The 21,595-nt window shown below is 41.3% G+C and overlaps 1 protein-coding gene across 1 annotated transcript in view; it reads left to right on the top strand.

Annotated features, from left to right (window-relative positions):
* Positions 1-21,595, top strand: part of ext1c (exostoses (multiple) 1c) — a 199,385-nt gene that overhangs the window by 162,555 nt on the left and 15,235 nt on the right. Inside the window, exons 5-6 of the mRNA XM_034160119.1 lie at positions 3,879-3,998; positions 8,103-8,235. Of these exons, the coding sequence (XP_034016010.1) occupies positions 3,879-3,998; positions 8,103-8,235 (253 nt within the window). The remainder of the gene's footprint in view (positions 1-3,878; positions 3,999-8,102; positions 8,236-21,595) is intronic.

Raw genomic sequence — 21,595 nt, 5'->3', positions numbered from 1 at the left:
TAACAATGTTGCTCCGCTTAAATTAAAAACCACCATCGCAGTGTTTGCTTAAGGAGTCTCACAGGACCCTAAGTAGTGCTTGCATGAAAGGTATGCGTGACTGGAAGAATGATAGCTTACAGGGTTCATTTGAAATTCTGAGAGACTGAAATGTCACAGTACCACAAGGATGCTATGGTGCCAAAAATGGACTTTTACCAGTTATCCTCATGAGAGGCATCCTCTGTCCGGCAATTCCCTTGCCAAACCCTGGTCTTTCATTCCAAATACTTGAACCAGCCTCATTAATTTATTTGTGTCATTAAGACGACCATACAGTAGTGTTCAGAATAATAGTAGTGCTATGTGAGTAAAAAGATTAATCCAGATTTTGAGTATATTTCTTATTGTTACATGGAAAACAAGGTACCAGTAGATTCAGTAGATTCTCACAAATCCAACAAGAACAAGCATTCATGATATGCACACTCTTAAGGCTATGAAATTGGGCTATTAGTAAAAAAAAAAAAAGTAGAAAAGGGGGTGTTCACAATAATAGTAGCATCTGCTGTTGATATTACAAACTCAAAACTTATGTTCAAACTGCTTTTTTAGCAATCCTGTGAATCACTAAACTAGTATTTAGTTGTATACCCACAGTTTTTCATGATTTCTTCACATCTGCGAGGCATTAATTTTGTTGGTTTGGAACCAAGATTTTGCCCGTTTACTAGTGTGCTTGGGGTCATTGTCTTGTTGAAACACCCATTTCAAGGGCATGTCCTCTTCAGCATAAGGCAACATGACCTCTTCAAGTATTTTGGCACATCCAAACTGATCCATGATACCTGGTATGTGATATATAGGCCCAACACCATAGTAGGAGAAACATGTCCATATCATGATGCTTGCACCACCATGCTTCACTGTCTTCACTGTGAACTGTGGCTTGGATTCAGAGTTTGGGGGTCATCTCACAAACTGTCTGTGGCCCTTGGACCCAAAAAGAACAATTTTACTCTCATCAGTCCACAAAATATTCCTCCATTTCTCTTTAGGCCAGTTGATGTGTTCTTTGGCAAATTGTAACCTCTTCTGCACGTCTTTTATTTAACAGAGGAACTTTGCGGCAGATTCTTGCAGATAAATTAGCTTCAAACAGGCGTCTTCTAACTGTCACAACACTTACAGGTAACGCCAGACTGTCTTTGATCATCCTGGAGCTGATCAATGGGTGAGCCTTTGCCATTCTGGTTATTCTTCTATCCACTTTGATGGATGTTTTCCATTTTCTTCCATGCGTCTCTGGTTTTTTGTCCATTTTAAAGCATTGGAGATCATTGTAGATGAACAGCCTATAATTTTTTGCACCTGCGTATACGTTTTCCCTCTCCAATCAACTTTTTAATCAAACTACGCTGTTCTTCTGAACAATGTCCCATTTTCCTCAGGCTTTCAAAGAGAAAAGCATGTTCAACAGGTGCTGGCTTCATCCTTAAATGGGGACACCTGATTCACACCTGTTTGTTCCACAAAATTGACAAACTCACTGATTGAATGCCACACTACTATTATTGTGAACACCCCCTTTTCTACTTTTTTTTACTAATAGCCCAATTTCATAGCCTTAAGAGTGTGCATATCATGAATGCTTGGTCTTGTTGGATTTGTGAGAATCTACTGAATCTACTGGTACCTTGTTTCCCATCTAACAATAAGAAATATACTCAAAACCTGGATTAATCTTTTTAGTCACATAGCACTACTATTATTCTGAACACTACTGTATGTCAAACTAAGATATAAGACACTGCTGTCTGTCCAAAAAACATCATGAAGACTTAACCTTACCTGAGCCTCATTGTCCTCATTGCAGTTCTGTCCCACAAAATGCAAGCAAGTTGAGTGCAGAAGATTATTCCCTCTCTTTATTCAGGAGTGTGGTCTGTCAGTTTGAGAGCATGATTTATTAATTGCACTCTTCTCTAAGCCATGGGACAGCTTCCTCATTCCAGTCTTCTTTTTCATTTATGGCAACTGACACCCAGCGTTATGGTACATTCCTCTCTGCTCTGGAGTGTAGCTCAGACAGCACCTCATTCAGATGAGAAAACAGGAGGAGCTTTTTATGCAGGTAGGCGTTCCCATCTTATGACCATAGATAATAATGTAGTATTTGACATGCTAGTGGATTTGAAATATAAGTTGCATTCCCACTCACCCTCTGAAAGAAGATACATTCTTTTAAATAAACAGCTCCTGGGACAGAGGTCCTGTCACCTCTTGCTTTAAGCATACGGTAATCCAGACTCTTCTATAAAAAAAAACACTCCACTTTTGAATCTCCTTTTTTAAAAATAAAATTTAGACCTACTTGATGTTTACACTACCCACTGACCTAATGTAATGAATGGATGTCTTTGCTACTAAGTCTCTTCTGAGGATCCTTGAGTACCAATGGAATGACTAAGCCAACTTGAAAACAGAACTTTGTGATGCTCAAAACAATTTGACCCACAAGCAAATGCTTTGATATGAAATAGGGTAGATTCACAATCATTTTTATATACTTTAAAAGTCTACATTGATTTTTGTCTATCCATTTTCTATAAACGCTTACTCCAGTTACGCGGCTGGAGCCTATTGTAGCAGTCACAGGGTGTGAGGCAGGGTACACCCTGGACAGGACATCAGTCTGTCACAGGGCCACATACTGTACACATAAACACATTCACACCCATATGCACACCTACAGTCAGTTTAAAGTTACCAATTCACCTAACATGCATGTCTTTGGAAGTGGGAGGAATTTGGAGAACCTGTAGGGAACCCACATGAATACATGAGTGAGACCATGAAAACTCCACACAGAAAGGCCCAGGTGGGAAGCGATCTTACAACTTTCTTGCTGTGAGGCAACAATACATTGATTTTTGTTCTCAAAACTATTTTTTAATTTCTTGTTTGCATTAAAAAGACACAAAGTTCACTCCATAGAAACTGTTTTGAGCCATGTGCTGAGAAGCAAGTGTGTCTGATGACGTCACACAAATGAGTCAGAGCTGCCAAAGTGTGTTGTTCTGCATCAGGTAGCAAAGATTTTACATAGTTTCTTTGTTCATTTCATTGTTAGAAATTTGAGCTGTTCAAGCAGGAATAAGGGCTCCGTTGGGGGAAAAAACATTACAGTGTTATTTTATGGACATTTCCCACTTTAGTTTAACACCAGAATGTTAACTGAAGGGTTAAATTTAATGCACTCACAGACTGTGGCTGCAAAGCAAACATTAACAGAGTCAAACGGCGTGGTTACAGGTTAGTGCCCCCACAGATTAAACACCCGCAGAGGTCCTAATCCAGTCATGGGTGAAAAGCCCGAGCTCGATCATCCTCTCTGCCACGCTCTGCTCATACTTACAAACATAATGAGCAGAGCACGCTCACGCACAGCTGCAAGCTTCATCTGTCTCCCTCCCACAAATGACATCATGTGTCCTCCGCATTGATCCGCTTGATCTGCAACAACTGAGAACCTAAACTGGCATTCAGCTAATGAGGAGGAACGAGACCTGAGGGCCCAAGACGGGGGTTTTTGTCAAATTAAGGCTGACCGGGCTGAGTGGGTTGACCTCATCAGCGCCCGAGAGTTTAGAAACGTCGTGTTTAGTAGGCAAAAGTGATCAAGACCTGAGCTATCAGTCTGCAGGAGGTTTGATTTCTGCTTTGATTGAGGAGTTGAGCTTTAACTCTCAATGTGATTAAATCAATTCTGCTGATTCAGTTGAAACCCTCAGATTAGCCCGCGATAATGAGCGTTTTATCGCGGCAAGTCACCCAAATCCAAAAGCAACCTCTTGATTCCGCTTATGTGGTTTTTAAACCTCTTTTCTTCTTCTCAGGTGCCGTCCACAGTGAGGGCCGTCGGGAACGAGCGCGTGTTGGCCCTCAGACTGAGGACGCAGATGTTGTGGGATGCCTACTTCTCCTCGGTGGACAAGATAGTCCTCACCACGCTGGAGGTCAGCCTGAGGAGGCAAATTCTTCAAGATCAAATTGGTGTTTGTGGTGAAAATGGCAAGAAAAATAACATGTTGAATATGCAGCAAGTGCTGCCTCCCTGCAATTGAATCATCACTTATTTTGTTAAAGCTTTCCAACAGCCTTCACATTTGAAGCGATCTGTCTCCCTGTCATTATGGTTATTACGGAGGTTGAATCTCAGTCCTTGCTTCACTCTCTCTGCTCAGTATTACACACCCGCCTGCCGTATAGAAATGATATGTCATTACATTGTCATCACCACTTTCAAGCGGCCTGTTTATTCCTTTCAGCTGACTACTCATATTATCAGACGCTTAGAACCCGTTCTTTCAAAGTAGGTTTAAGGCTGCTGGAGATCGGGTTAAAAACACACACACACACACACACACACAAAAAAGCCGCGCCGCGCTCTGCTGGATGGCGTCTGTGTTTAGCAACAAGCTGCACAATATATAGAAGAGAGATGCTTTCATACCACAACCGAGAATGTTAAAAAGAATCAACCGATTAAATGACTTTAAATCACAAAATATGTCAAGAAGTTTCGCCGATTTAAATATTCTGACTGCTTATTGAATTTTCTTAATTTTGTGTTTACCAAATTTATTATTTAAGTAATTTGACTTGTTAACTCTGGATTAAGTAACCAGGATTTATAAAAGTAATCTTAATTAAAATACCAGTTCTAGCTTTTGTGTGTTTAATCTGCATGTGAAGGTATGCACCAAAAATGCTCAATTCCATTTTGGATTTGTGTTTCGAACTTTTTTTAACTTAAAAAATTATAACTTACACCTAATTTTAATATTGCAAATTGAAACAACTGACTATATTAGATGTAATCAATATTTTAATTTAGCTACAATCAAAGGATATACGTAAAACTAACATCAAATGTTTTGTAATGACATCGACCCCTTCAGCTGCTCCCTTGTTTCGGAGTTGCCACCGCAGGTGGATCCAAGGTGGATCTGCATGTTGATTTTGGCACACGTTTTATGCTGGATGCCCTTCCTGATGCAACTCCACATTATGTGTGGTTTGAACCGGGAAACAAGTGCACTTAATCAGTTGTTTAATTTGTAATGTCTTAATATTTTTGGACTTTATGAACTTAAAAACTGCTACGTTCTAGCAGCATGAAAGCTGGAAGTTGAAACAACTGAAAATATTTAATGCAGTCATTATTTCTGTATTTGAATTTACCTGCAATACAAAGATATATGTAAAACTGGAATTAACATCATCATTCAAGTCCAGACTAAAGACGGATCTATTTTCCCTCTCATATGGCGAGCATACCGGTGTAGTATAGAACTATGCTTCCTCTCCTTTGAATTCATATTTTTAGCAACGGAACAGGTCTCAGCCTCACTATATCTAAATTCTGGGTCTGTTAGTGAAGCACAGGGGTGGCTACTAGTTAACACCTTAAGGCACCTTGACACTTGCACAAATTTGATCCCCAAACTGCCATGCAATTCGCTGTGCCAATGCACCCCGCTTTGTCCCACTTGATACCACCCTATATAAAATAATCATTTCCTAGCCGATGACACAATTACTCTCAGAACTTGGCTGATGAAACCAATCGTTCACCACTCCCAGAATCAAAGCGAAATTACCTACAGCAACAGGTTGTCTTGTGCCCGTCATGTGGTAGAGAAAGCATTTGGAATCTTGTCTCTATGGTGTTATGTCCACCAAGGACATAATAAAATCATCAGCATTTAGTCTGCCTGTCTTTTACCAGGATTACGTCAAAACTACTGCACAGATTTTGACAAAATTTTCACCACAGATACATATTAGGCCATGGAAGACTACATTAAATTTAGGAGGTGATCCAGATCCGGATTCTGGATCAAGAGTTCACTTTATATAGGCTTTGAAGGATTACGTGAGAATTACTTCCCAGATTCTTACCAAATTTGCACCACAGATAGATATTAGTACTTGGAAGACTTCACTGAATTTTGGAGGGGATCCGGATCCAGATTCTGTCTCAGGATTTCACTTTACAGGCTTTTAAGGATTATGTCAAAACTACTACATGTATTTAGAACAAAGTTTCACCACAGATAGGCAGTGGAAGACTCCATTAAATTTTGGAGTGGATCAGGGTCAAGATCCCGATTCTGTATCATTTCTTATATTTTCACCATTTCGAGGATCATCTCAAATCTGCTTGATGGATCTTGACAAAATTTAAATCACATTGGCTTGTTGTACTAAGGAAGACCATGTTAGTGTTGGATGTTGGGAGTGATCCGGATCAGTATGCAGGTTCTGCAGCAGAAAGATACAACATCACGATGAAAAACCAAGATCAGGAAGATATTTTGTTTCAGTTTGTGAATTAAATCTCAGATTGCAACATCTTGATCAGACAGACCATTCTAGATCAGTATGCAATTATTGCATCGTGTTGTGGAATCCGGATCCAGGTAAAGTCTGGGTCACAATGTGAATTGCATATCATATTTTCAGCCCGATCTAATAAGTCAGAAATCTCCGATTGCTCTTGTTTATATATATATATATATATATATATATATATATATATATATACACAAGTAATGTAGCATCTCTTCATAATCTAATTTCAGTTTCAGATGCCCTACACGCAGTGACATGCATTGACACTCACAGTCACACACAGTGTCTTCGAATAGGTTGCGCAATATTCGCGACTCGTACATGGCATGCATAAATTTCATGTAAGTGCCATGAAATTTATGCATGCCATTTGGGTATCAAATTCGATCAGTTGTCAAGGTGCCTTTAGCAATCTCTTTGGTTCCCTGTTAATTTAATGTTGGTGAATTAATACCTCAGGTGTAATTATTTCCATCTGACTGATTCTGCTCTTTTTCTCTCTGTTCGATGCACTGACAATGCCAACGACTGTTCCTGGCCCTGCAGCTCAGGGCACCAGACTGACCTCTGAATTACACGCCTCTTGCACCAAAGACTGGAGGTCCTGCCCTGTGGCCTACCAGTACTGTACATGGACGCCTATGTATTCGACCCAAGATGGACTCTTTCTTTTTTTTAATTAAGTACTTTTATTACTCTTCTGTTTCTTCTTTGTAAAGAAACTCTTGGACAATCTGTAAAAACATTGTAACTGTTAGAATGGCCGAAGCAGTGGGTCACCCCTCTGGGTCTGCTCTGCTTGAAGTTCCTTCCTCATTATCACCAGAGGGAGTTTTTCCTTACTACTGTCGCCTGTGTGTTTGCTTGGGTGGTGGGGGGTTGGTAATGATACACCTTACTCACTAAGTACCTCAAGGCAGCATTTTTGTGATTTGGTGTTATACAAATAAAATAAATTGAATTTTGGGTTCATGAATTTAAAAGTTGCTACATTCTGCTAACTTAGATGTTGTAAGTTGCAATCAAAAATATAAGTAGAATTAATTTCAAATGTTTAAGTTGTAATAACTTTAAATTTTTTTTTGTTCACAAAGTTAAAAATTTGATTCCCTGCTAAATGACTTTGGTTTACTTGCATATAATTGACATACTGAATTTCTCATTTATCTTTGAACAAACAGAAAATGAATGTAGTAGATCTGAGAGCCTGCCAAAATCATAACAAGTGTCAGTTTGAGCTGACAACAAAATTTGTGGAAACAACTGAAATCTGAGGAAATCAAAGGTTTAGCACGCTTGATGTTTATAAGGCAGGTTTGGCAGTGTGTGGTGTATTTGCTGCTGGGGATTTATGCACAAGATGATAAAGGAGAGGTTCTGGAGGTTTGTGATAAGATGTTTACATACACACAGAAGGAAAAATTTTCCCCAGCAGAGATGGCTACACACCAGCGGTGCTGCTCCGCAGATGCTTCCTGTAGGTGGTAAAATTAGATGTAAATGTGTATCATTAGAAATGAATGGAACAACATGTGAATTGAAGTATCAGGAAATGTAGGTGTGTTTACAAGAAGTGTTTCATCCATCATCTAAGACAGACAGAGTGAAAAAAAAATTAAGATGGAGGAATTTTTAGAGGCAAATACTTTGGTACAAAAAGTAACATATTCTTGTTTTAATGCCACTGTTTTGTCCTCCCCCAGATTATTAAGGATCGCGTGTTTTCTCACATTTCGAGGAACAAGTACATGTGGAACACCATGCCCGGAGGTCTGCTCGTCCTCCCGGAATACTCCACCCATCTTGCACATTTCCCGTTCTACTACCTGGGATTAGGTAAAGACACAAACAGAAATCTGGACTTGTGATTTCTCAGCTGTGCAGTTGATCAGTAAAATCAATATCATTCTGGGGAAGGAGAAGTAACAGGAAGACAGAGGATGGGAAGGAGAGGAGCAGTAGTAGCCAGTAAACCAGTAGTGAGCAGTATTTCTGGTATTTATATTTGTGTATTTATATTTATATTTGCAAATTGTTTTTGTTTTGTTTGTTTTACTCTCACTTTTGATACTCTGTGTGCTTCTTACCCTCTGTGCTGCTATCCAGTACTGCTGGAACCTCAATTTCATGAGGGAGTCTTCCCAAGGGATTAATAAAGTTCTATCTAATCTAATCTAAAAAAGCCTTGGTGTGTGTGCACGTTAAAATTTTATAATTCTGTATTTAAAAAGCATTACAAATGATCACAGTCAACTGTTTTAGTGACAACTGAGTATTTTCAATGTTTTTGCAACCGATTAATCATTAAATCTAAAGACAAATATCTTAAATGGACATTTGTGAGAACCTCTTTGAGGGACATCTTTTATTTATTTTGTTTGCCAAAATCAAAATGTATTTAAAACACCTAGTTGAAAATACCATACCACTGGCTTTGTGTTTTGAAATTAAAAAGCATTTGAAATCGACACAGAATCATTTAAACCACTTTCAAACTTGATTATTCCTAATTATAACCCGTTTAAGAGGCCTCGTTATTATCTTGGAGGTGTTGACAATCAGTTTGAAAATGATTAATATCCAATTTAAACCACTAATGGTGTTGGAGTGATGCATATACACATACCATGTTTTCCGGAGTATAAGTCACAGGTTTTTTTTTTTTTTAACTACTCTGGGAGGTCCTGTGACTTATGTACTATAAAATCAAGCATTCATTTTTAATAATGGTAATAACTTTATATTGGTCTTTCCCAGGAATCAACACAAAAAAAACAAAAGAAACTTCAATAATTAAAAGCAGACTACAACAATGTGCCAAAAATTAAAATAAATGAAAGAGTTGATTAAAAAAATCTAATGGGCTCACTTTTTTATTATAGTTTCAAATTCTGTGACAATTCCTGTTATTCAAATTGCATCATAACATCCAATATATTGCCCATCGCATATAAAAGTCTGCATGTTGTCTTTATGTACATGACCTGTAAAAATCCTCTGCTTATTCATATCCATCGGATATTTTCTGTTGCATTAAATAAGATCCAATAAGCTCCAGTATGTTGTCCATCGTGTTTGATTATTTTTGGAATTTAAAAGTCACCCCCAGGAAAACCCTGTGTTAAAAACTGTGTCCTACATATAAAAAAGTGTGACTCTGGAAATATGGTAATAATACTACATAATAATACTACACTGTAAAAGTATGATGATAAAGTGAAAATACGATATAAAAACTTTATTGACCACAATGAGGAAATCTGCTGAAATAAAAGTTAATTCCTCCTCTATACACACATATAATAAGATTAAAACTCAGTGTACAACACAACAAACAATCATAAAATATATATATAATATCTATTCACATAAAAAGTAAAACTCAAGAGTGTGCAACCTACAGAAAACCCCCGTCACAGATCACACTGACACACTGCAAATATAAAAAGAAAGGAACGGCAGTGGAGACACCAGTACAGCACACTTTTATTCTAGCACCATTAGATGTCATATCCCCCCCCAAAAAAGTGTCTTTCAGAAATTACAATGTCATCTTGATGTCACTTGGTCCACATGATGACAAATCCAAATGCAGACATGTAAATTGCTTTTTTTTTTTACTACATGTCAACAACCTTGACCTTTGACTGAGCTGCTACAAAAGTTAACCGTCTGCAGAAACAAACCCAGAGAATATACCCACCAAGTTTGGTAAAAAATCTGCTCACCCATTTCCAAGTTATTTTGTACACAGTATGAGCAATGACGATATCCTGTGCTACCCCAGAGTGCAGGTTAATTTGCAATAACTTCAACCTAGTTGATCTCAAAGCAAGAAACAAGAGTCATCAGGAGGAGATGACATATACCCCCGGTTCCCACAAATCACTAATACAAATGTCAGGGATCAACCAGTACACCCTGACGCTAAACATGAATGAAACAGGTCACTGTTTTTTGAGATTCACGCCAACAAGCGAAAACGTACATGCTGATCGCTATATTCCCTGTATTTTTCATACTGGGGGGAGGGGGCAATGAAAAAAGTGGAAGAAGTTAAAATATGGCATTTTTCTTCTTAATTGACAATTATCAGGTTAGTTGATTATTTTTCATTGAGTTGGCAAATCAATTTGTTGTAAGCCAAAGCACATTCTAGATAATCAATAATGTCTGATTTCTTTATTATTTTTGGTGACTCCGCTCAGGGCTCAGTACAGGTCAGGAGTTCACCGCTGTCTCCACGCAATCTCACCACTGGTGTCTCAGTCTCAGCCAATCATGAAGCGGCTCCAGGTGGTCTCCAAGTCAAAGTACTGCTCGCAGGTAAATAAACCGACTTTAGAACCCGGAGCAGCTTTGGATTTTATTTTTATTTTTACTCTTATTTCTCTCTGTTGAAATCAAAGATGCCAGCTCTCATGAATGACTAATCTGCGGCGATGGCGTGTCACTTATGTAACATTTCTTCCTCTCGACTGTTCCAGATCATCATTCTGTGGAACAGCGAGAAGCCAGCACCTCATCGGAGCAAGTGGCCCCCTGATGCCTGTCCCACTCACTGTGACAGACGGCAAGAGGAAGGTGAGGGCCCACGCTGTTCACAGCCTGCCCACTCCCCTATCTCTGAGTGACAGCATGGCAAGACCCTCGCTCTGATCGCGCACATCTCTCTCTGATCTTTGGGCTTGCTTCCTCTCGGTGTATGTGTGACACGTCCTCTGATCCATATGGCGTTAATGTCCGTAAATGTCACTCCTTCGTGCTCCTCTCAATCAGTGGACACGATTTAGTGTCTGTAATGTGAACGTCCTTACTGCTGTTTCTCTCTCTTAGACCACCAGTCGGTTCCTGCCTCACGTTGCCATAGAGACGGAAGCAGTGCTGAGTCTGGATGAGGACACAGTCCTGCTGACCAGTGAGGTGTGTGCACGTGTTAATAAGCCACACACATGCACGTGCATATGTGCACAGTCTGTATTTTTGAGACTTATTCCATCTCTGTGCCTCCAGGTGAACTTCGCCTTCCTTGTGTGGCGTAGCTTCACCTGAGCGAATTGTGGGCTATCCTCCCAGAAGTCATTTCTGGGATCCCCTCAAGCACGCCTGGGGCTACACCTCCAAATGGACCAACGACTACTCCATCGTCTTGACTGGAGCTGCCTTCTACCACAGGTACACCGGTGTTTTGCACAAACCCGGAAGTGTTACCGCCTGTTGAACTGCAAGTAGCAAACCCACAGAAAGCGTCCTCAGTGAGGACACGGCCAGGATGCGCCTGAACTTTAGCACTAGGAGAGCTACGACCCCTATACCTTTGCAACCCCCCCTCCCCCAGGACTAAACCAACTTTTTTAGGTTCCTTAGATGACCCCAAACACAATGAGGATGTTCCCAAAAATAAAAACTGCGCTCAAGCCCGTTATCCAAGATGGCATCCAAAATGGCTGCCAAAATATTTTTTGTTTTTTTCCCCCCCCCCCACTAAACACCAATGATTTCTGTCATTATTAAGTCTATTGTTTGTTCCTACCATGTACTGTAATGATAAGAGTCTATTTGCAGCCATTTGAATTTTAAACCCATGATTGAATTTAGTTTAGGCACAAATGAGTTTGCTGTGACCTGCAATGGTCTTCCCATTGAATCTCTGTAATATTTAAGTTGTTTATATGTTGTGTAAAGGTGTTTTAGTGAAAAAAACGTATTTTGGCGGGCGTCTTGGATAACTGGCTTGAGACCAGTTTTTATTTTTGGGAACATCCTGATTGTGTTTTGAGGTCATCTAAGGAACCTAAAACAGTTGGTTTGGTTTAGTCCTTGGGGGGGGCAAAGGTAGTGATCATAGCTCCCCTAGTATTAGTACATCTCAACACTGCCGCCGTTCCTGGGACACACGGATAGCGCAAGGCCCGCATGACACCAAGCCATGCGAATTAGTGCTTTGTGATTCATTCACACCAGGTGGCCTCCGTCAGTTCTGTCCAAAACGGAACTCTTTAGACTAACGCACCATCTTTAATTCATACTGGATCAAAGCTGTTGTTATGTCCTTGAATTTGACCTTGAAAATTCAACAATCCTCTTTCTGATCCAGATTAACACCAAACTTTATACTCCCCTCCAGTAAGATTCCACAAAAATGAAGAGGCTGGCTCAAAGCTGTTATTAAAACGCTGGCGATCACAGAGTCGTTCGGGGAGGCCGTACGAGGCCATCAAAGGAGAAGAAACAGCATTGGAGATAATTAACCGGACGGCGTGATTACAAAGAAAGGACTGAAAACTATTTCATTCATTAGAAGAGCCTTTTTCCAGTTCATTGGCATTGTGAATCTTAGACAGCATATTGGTCAGTAATTACAGCAAAAACCTCCATTTGTGCTAATTTGAATTGTTAAACCTTAACAGTTCAGCCCACTCGTCGTATTTGTTAAGACGACTGAAGGCTCATCTTTATTACCCACAAAACGTTATCTCTCAATCAGAGATGCAACTAAAGAGAGTTGAGAAGCTCTGAATTGCACCAGCAGAGTTGGTTTTGGCACTATAAATACCAAATCCCACTGGATACCCAACGGTTGACTTGCCCCAGATACATATCATTCACATCTGCACTTTTCTTCAAATGCTACAAGCTTCTTCCGACCACACTGGTTCTCCAAGACTAAACTTCACACTATCTAATAAGGTTTTTATTTTTATATCTTTAACCAAAGTCCTCATCTAGAGCAATTTACACTGTCTGCATTTGGATTAAAGCCACCAAGCAACCATGCCATCAGCTTGAAGGTGTAGCTTAAACAGAGGCAGAGTTACTGCGACGTTGCCATGTTGTGACCTTTATTGTCACTAATACGAGGGCTGTCAATAAAGTATAGGTCCTTTTTATTTTTTTCAAAAACTATATGGATTTCATTCATATGTTTTTACGTCAGACATGCTTGAACCCTCGTGCGCATGCGAGAGTTTTTCCACGCATGTCGGTGACGTCATCCGCCTGTGAGCACTCCTTGTGGGAGGAGTCGTCCAGCCCCTCGTCGGAATTCCTTTGTCTGAGAAGTTGCTGAGAGACTGGCGCTTTGTTTGATCAAAATTTTTTCTAAACCTGTGAGACACATCGAAGTGGACACGGTTCGAAAAAGTAAGCTGGTTTTCGGTGAAAATTTTAACGGCTGATGAGAGATTTTGAGGTGATACTGTCGCTTTAAGGACTTCCCACGCAGCGGGACGTCGTGCAGCGCTCCCAGGCGCCGTCGTCAGCCTGTTTCAAGCTGAAAACCTCCACATTTCAGACTCTATTGATCCAGGATGTCGTGAGAGAACAGAGAAGTTTCAGAAGAAGTCAGTTTCAGCATTTTATCCGGATATTCCACTGTTAAAGGAGATTTTTTTAAATGAAAGACGTGCGGACGGGTCCGCGCGTCGGGACGCAGCCGGCGCGGTGCGGTGGCACAGGAAAAACACCTCCGTGTTGATAACCATTTGTAAAATTCAGGCGGCTTTTGATGGCTTTCAGTGGAGTGAGTATATGAAAAATTGTTTAACAGCTGGACATGTTCCAACTTAAGGCTTAAGGCTCCTTAAGGCTTCCAACAGAGGTGTTTTTCCTGTGGCGGAGCGTCGCAGCGGCTGCGAGCCGATGCTGCAATCCGTCTGCACGTCTTTCATTAAAAAAATCTCCTTTAACAGTGGAATATCCGGATAAAATGCTGAAACCGACTTTTCTGAAACTTCTCTGTTCTCTCACGACGTCCTGGATCAATAGAGCCTGAAATGTGGAGGTTTTCAACTTGAAACAGGCTGACACGGCGCCTGGGAGTGCTGCACGACGTCCCACTGCGTGGGAAGTCCTTAAAGTGACAGTATCACCTCAAAATCTCTCATCAGCCGTTAAAATTTTCACCGAAAACCAGCTTAATTTTTTGAACCGTGTCCACTTCTATGTGTCTCACAGGTTTAGAAAAAATTTTGATCAAACAAAGCGCCAGTCTCTCAGCAACGTCTCAGACAAAAGAATTCCGACGAGGGGCTGGACGACTCCTCCCACAAGGAGTGCTCACAGGCGAATGACGTCACCGACAGGCGTGGAAAAATGTACGCATGCGCACGAGGGTTCAAGCATGTCTGACGTAAAAACATATGAATGAAATCCATATAGTTTTTGAAAAAAGAAAAAAAAGGACCTATACTTTGACAGACCTCGTATACTAAATACTAGCTGTGGCACATTTCAATTTTCCCCGTAGGTACTACCATTACCTGTTTTCCCACTACCTGCCTCAGTCTCTACGGACTCTGGTGGATCATACTTCCAACTGCGAGGACATCCTGATGAACTTCTTGGTCTCAGCTGTAACCCACCTTCCTCCATCAAAGCGAGTGTAAACCAATCGTGCGCTGCAGCTCTCTCTGCCACCCATGTCGACAGTCTTGCGCCAACGCAGGAAGCAGGAAAGGCTGTTTTTAGTTTTGCCCAGTGCCAAGCTCTCTGGCTGCAAACGCTCTCCTGCCACGCTGCTTTGTGTGGCTACGCATGGGCAAGCGGTTCGGAATCATCCACAGCGGCGGCATGCCCTGCTGCTGATGACTGCTGAATGGACAGATCCGTTCTCGGCCCACTCGACTGGCAGCAGGCAGCATCTTCTCTTTGTTTTGTCCTCACTCACTCTTTCAAACTACGTTTAAGATTTCGAGGACCAGCATTTTTTCCTTTCTTTTTTGTGCCAGTCAAACCCACAAGAGACTGACAATTACCAGTGTGGTAGGAAACTTTGTTCCAGTGTACACACTGAGATGCAAACGCACCCACGCCCACATTTACTCCAAGCCTTCAAGTTCCAATGAAAACAAACCAAAAACGGGCTCGCCGCACATGCATGAGGATTTTTAAATTACACTACGCTGAGGCAGGAGGCCTTAGCTGTTAAAGAACAGCAGAGCTCTGAGGAAAAATGAGGCAAATTTTTCACCAAAATTATCATCTGATGGTTTTTTTCCTGATATTTGGTTGTGGGGGAGGGGGGGTCCCCACAGTGGTGGGAGCAGTTGCGTTCTTCTTAATGGTATTCAGTAGCTGCAAAAGCGAATGCTTCTTTTAGAGAGAAAGAAAGCCGCAGACAGTACACGCAAATGGAACATGCTGTCACAAGTGAAAAGTCAGCCATGGCTAACTGGATGCCGATTTATTTTCAGAATCGACCTGAGAATCATCTTACTGCAGCAAATTTTTGTGTGACTTGCAGTCAAGCCAAATTTAAATTGTTTGCAAACTCATGTTTACAATCTAATATGTATGTTGCAGACATGAACAAGCGAAGCTCTTCAGCATCTCACCGTGTCATTTAGGTCCTTCAGATTTTTTTTTTTTTTTTTTTTTGAGCAAATGCTTCAGGGAGCATTAAGGCCCCCTTAATGACTTTGATCCGTGCACTTGCACACACACTGTTGTGTATGTGAGTAAACTCGTCTCAAACTTGTTGTAAACTGTGCGTGGCTTTGTGCACGTGTGCAAAGAAAATTTTGAAATGTTCCAAAATCTACATCACGCATTAATGATGTGAACCTCAAGTGAACATTACGCAAACAAGTCAAAAAAACTTTGTGTGAGTGCGTGTGATTGTGTCAGCACACCGTATCACAGTGCAGCTCATCTGAACAACTTAACAACAAAATGTTAAATCTTTCATAAACATACTTTAACAGCTGCACACAAGAAGGAATGAACATGCAACTGTTTTACCAAGCTATTACAATATAAACATGACAAATAATTACCTTTTTAGATGGCTCCAAATGCTTTCTCCATATCGTTCAACACGCACATGCAAGAGAGGGAAAAGCTGCTGCTGGAGCGGTCCTCTGTGATTCCGGAAGCAATTAGAGGCTTTTTCAACAGCCAACTCCAACAGAAAGTGATTAATCCACTATGAAATAATTATTTTATATACGCAGCGTCCAGCGTGCAACGCGTGGCAGCCAGTGGAACAATGCACGGCGTCCAGCTGGAAGCACAGCGGGTGGGATTGTCACGACGATGTGCGTGCAAGTGCACGGATGAAAGTCGTGCAAGTGTCAGGGCACCTTTAGCATGGCTAAAACCTTTCAGCTTCAGGGGGCCCCTAATTACAACCCCCCTGCCACTTTAAGCATTTTTTTTCTATGTAGATGTAAATTAATATTCAAACTTTTCAGCTAGTTGACAGTCAGGCTGTACAATATGGCCAAATTATCATATCTCAATATTGTTGTATCAATATGATATACGATATGACTATGATTTCACACAAAGTACAGCAACAGTGAAAATTAAACATTCTTAAACAAAACAGTAATAATACCACTCATTTTGCACTAATCATAACGTTAGGCTACTGTGCCCTCCAAAAGTATTGGAACACTTGGAATTTCACACATTTTAATTTGTTCATGCCATTTCAAATACAAGAAATACAAAAAATATAAAGACTAAAAATGTATAAAAGTAATACCTGTAAATAATAATCAGTTTTATTGCCACTTTTCTTAGACAAGTCAGGGGATGGAAACATGAATATTTCCAAGTCACTGAATATGTCTTGGACTTTATTTACATCAATTATGGAGAAATACAGAAGTTTCTTTCACCAAAACATCAATCTACGTTTGCATCTCAGATGTACTTTCTGGCAAATTATAACTGAACTATCGGCTCTTCTTTTTAAGATCCTCCTCTACACCACTTCATCAGGAAGCTGGAGTTTATATTTTTAATTAATTTATATCAAGTTGTAGAGATTTGCTTTCAGTTTGAGTTTAAGGAAGATAACTTTAGATTTATTTCCAAAGTTGTGTCACTGTTGTGTCACTCGGACAGCAAAATGAAGAGGTTATTTAAAAATAAGTCCTTCAGAGAGCAAAATTAAGGGGTTATGGGTTTTATACAGAACAGAGGAGGAGTAAATTACCTGTGTTTCTTTCAGCCTGAGCGTCATCACGGTATATCTCATGAATCAACAGCTGCCTGCTCCTTTAAAATCACTGGAGAAACGAGTAATATAAGGCAACCAAAATGAAAGGAGAAATGCCACTTAACAACCTGGACCTCATTCTGGCATAAAATACAGTCGTTTACTCACATATACAACTTTGGGTGTCATTGGAGTCCATTCAGACGACGTGTTCAATTTTCAAATCTGAGTCAACATTTTTCTTCTTCTACTACAGTGGATTAGAACTTTTTGTGGTACAACAGCACCAGCTACTGTACAGGAGGAAACCTAGCAGTCAATATGTGTCACTGATTTCCAAATGCAGCTCTTTTCAACCAGGCATGTGGTGCTGTGATCTGTCAATCATCTGTGTCCAGTTAGATTTCAGGGGAGTTCCGCCCAACCTTGGCCTCTTGCTCTTGCTCCGCCCATGCCAGGAAGTGTTTGGACATTTGACATTTCCGGTTTCCTGTGGACTCAAAATTTGCCATTCCCTATTTCAGTCTCAACTTCCACCAAATTCCCATGAAATCCCACGAGATCCCGGCTCTTGGGATCCAGGAAGTGTATGACTTCTACAACCCCATGGTACAACATGTACCATGAGCGACCTTCCACACCACTGCGCATCGCTTTGCTCGTATTATTTTATGTGACTCCATGATTCATCTTCAACTTTTCACAATTCCTGCACCTGTGTTGTGAAAACTCTCCTCCTGTAAATGAAATTTAGGAAACTAAAATAGCTCATTTCAGTCTTTTGTGATACATGTCACAGAAGTCCAGATTGGTGCCCCAGTTAGTCATGAAAATATATTTATTCTGGGTGATCACATCAGTTTCTAAGGTTATTTTTGGCTGCTGTCATTAATCTGTTGTCTAAGACACTGGTAGATTGCTGAAGAAGTGCTTCGTGTGACCTTTTTAGCATTCTAGGTAAGTTGCTTGAAAAAACTGTGGTGGTTTTTAAATATTTTGCAAGTATACTTATGTAACTGGTGGTACTTTAAGTGCGAACTGTCATGTTTTTTTTCTTTCGGCTGCCCCTTATGCTCGGGGCCATCACAGCAGATCCAATGGAGATCTGCTTTGGGATTTGCCACAACTTTTATGATGGATACCCATCCTGGCACAACTCTAAATTCTACATAGAGAAATGTGTGTGCTTTTAGTGTATATAGCATGCTGCTATTGCCTTATTCTATCAACACATTACCTGCTAATGTCCCACTACAACGTAGGTGTTGACAGTAATTTCACTCTAACAGGATGGGGCCGTTTTTCTACTTTAACACGGGAATGCAGCATGACTGATTTCTTTTGGCTCCTCCCATTTCTTCCCTATGTGACCAGAGGGCCTTTGTGGCTGGGATGGTGGTGGGGTCGAACCAGGACTACTCAAACTAAAGACCAGAACTCTACCAGCTCAGCCAAAGGGGAATCCTCGTTAGTCAAGCTAGTGGTAACGTCTTTTCAATCGGACTTCACATTGCGACCGGGAGGCCTTTGTGACCGGGACGGCGGTGGGATCAAATCCCGACTGCTCGAATTAAAGACCAGAACTCTACCAGCTCAGCCAAAGGGGAATTCCCCGTTAGCCAAGCTAGCAGGAACGTCATTTTAATCTGACTTCATCTTGCTACATATTTCCCTACCATTTTGACTTAGTCCCAAAGTCACAGGTGCATTTAAAGCATGTTCTGTGACTACCCACATCCTGCTGACAACGCCAGTTGTGGACCGGAGGACCTTTGTGGTCGGGACGACGGTGGGATCGAATCCCGGACTGCTCGACCTAAAGACCAGAACTCTACCAGGTCAGCCAAAGGGGAATTCCCCATTAGCCAAGCTAGCGGAAACATCTTTCAATCCAGACTTCATTCTGCTATCCTTGGCCAAGTCCCATAACGCTTTCTTGTGGGATCCCGAGGTGTTCATCGGCCAGCTGGGAATATAATCCCTCCAAAGTGTCATGGGTCTTCCCCGGGGGCCTTGACCCACTTAGATATACCTGGAAGACCTCCCTGGGGAAATGACCAAGGGATTATCCTAAACAGATACCTGCACCACCTCAACTGGCTGTGTTTGATGTGAAGAAGCAGCGGCTGTACTCAGAGTCCCTCCTGGATTGTCGAGCTTCTCACCCTGTCCAGGAGTGTAAGCCCAGGGTTTACACAGCCTAGGGTTTGCTTTCAGTTGACCCAGCAAATGCAGCATTGTGCCACACGATGATTTGGCACAAGGTCCACACTGGATGCTCTGGCTCAAGCAGCTTCAGATGTGCAAGGAGAATGGAGTAGTGGTGGCATAGAATCTGGTACCTTCTTACTGAAAGGAAAGTCTAGGGGATACTTGCGTCACTATGCCCCATCTTGCAGTTTATATACCTCATGTACAAAAAGCAGTAAGCCACAAAATTTACAGCAGCTCCACAGACATTCTTACGATCATCAATTAGGCCTTCATGGACAAAGATTTCTATCGTTTGTTTGTTGTACTGCTCAAAGGAGCTTCTGAAAACACTGCTAACATGTATGGCTTACTAACAAGAGTATCTCTAAGCAGACGACATGCAGGGGACATTCTGAGCCTCAGCTGGCTTGGTCATGTTGTGCTTAGAGAGTTACTTGGACCCATCCTGCCATTCCCAAGGCTATGGTGCCATCTTGTGGAGATTGATTTGAGCAACAAATGCATGAAAAATGGGGCTCAGATTCATACCTACCTACATAACGGGGAGTCTTAGGAATGCACAGGTTCCAAATCTGAGGATGCTGTTGCTTGTAGCCTTTAGGAGTTTAGACATGAAATGTTCCCTCAAAGTGCTTCTTCCCTGAACGAAAAGACTGGAGCTTAGCCTCGTAATCTGTGGCCAATTGTGACATGTCGTCGTCCTGTTCGTCTATGTGTCCTTTTGCAGGTCTATTCTCAGACGGAATGCAGGAGCATGAAAGCCTCAGTGGGCAGGAGAGAGCGTTTGAACTGCCCGATTTGCCTGCTGCTGTTCTCTTGTGGTTTAATTAAGAATGAGGGGGGAACCTATCAACAGTCTGGACTGCAGTGAGAGTTGAGAGCGGGGCGGTGGGATGACTGAGCATGCAGCACGGTGAAAAGTAAAAAGAAGAAGAAACCGAGTAGGAAAGAAAATAAAAGCAGGATAACATCAAAAAGCTGCCAGTGAACAAGGGGATGGGCAACATCAAAAGTCAACTTCAACAAACGCATCCCGCTATTGCACGTTCTCTTCTCCTCCATCCTTCTCTTTTCCTGCTGTTTACCTCCTTTCCTTCATATCTCCTTGGTGGTTGTATCTAATTAATATATAAGGATTCGACCCTCTAATTAAGTGGCACTTATTAATAAATCTCCACAGTGAGAGGAGACACTATACAACTCGCGCGTACCATCATGCTGGTGCTCTTGTATACGCAAGAGGGCATTGTTCATGTTACGTGCTCACTTTGAGATATCCTGCTGGGACTGAAACGTGTACTGCTGATGATGTACGCCTTTTGAGTTTCCAGTCAACCTCCAGCTGATTGTAGTTAAAATGCTTTTGTTCTTGTTTTTATCTACCTGCTACAGTGTCTCTCTTCCTCTGCCCTTCTAGGCGGCGTGTATACCGGTTTTGCTGAGTAACGGCTGGGAGCTGCCCTTCTCCGATGTGATACAGTGGAATCAGGCGGTCATTGAAGGAGATGAGCGATTACTGCTGCAGGTAATGCACGTTAGTGTTTTTTGTTTTAGTGCAAGTGTATCTAGGACAACTTGATGGTTGGATGTTCAGGCCTCCTGAGGAGCATACCTTCCTCTTCAATAGCACCTGCTCAGTTATTCTTAACAATGTTGCTCCGCTTAAATTAAAAACCACCATCGCAGTGTTTGCTTAAGGAGTCTCACAGGACCCTAAGTAGTGCTTGCATGAAAGGTATGCGTGACTGGAAGAATGATAGCTTACAGGGTTCATTTGAAATTCTGAGAGACTGAAATGTCACAGTACCACAAGGATGCTATGGTGCCAAAAATGGACTTTTACCAGTTATCCTCATGAGAGGCATCCTCTGTCCGGCAATTCCCTTGCCAAACCCTGGTCTTTCATTCCAAATACTTGAACCAGCCTCATTAATTTATTTGTGTCATTAAGACGACCATACAGTAGTGTTCAGAATAATAGTAGTGCTATGTGAGTAAAAAGATTAATCCAGATTTTGAGTATATTTCTTATTG

Source organism: Thalassophryne amazonica, chromosome 20, assembly GCF_902500255.1.
Source record: "Thalassophryne amazonica chromosome 20, fThaAma1.1, whole genome shotgun sequence".
Classification (NCBI taxonomy): Eukaryota; Metazoa; Chordata; class Actinopteri; order Batrachoidiformes; family Batrachoididae; genus Thalassophryne; species Thalassophryne amazonica.
The sequence above is the reverse complement of the archived record's forward strand: the minus strand, read 5'-3'. Positions and strand labels throughout refer to the sequence as shown.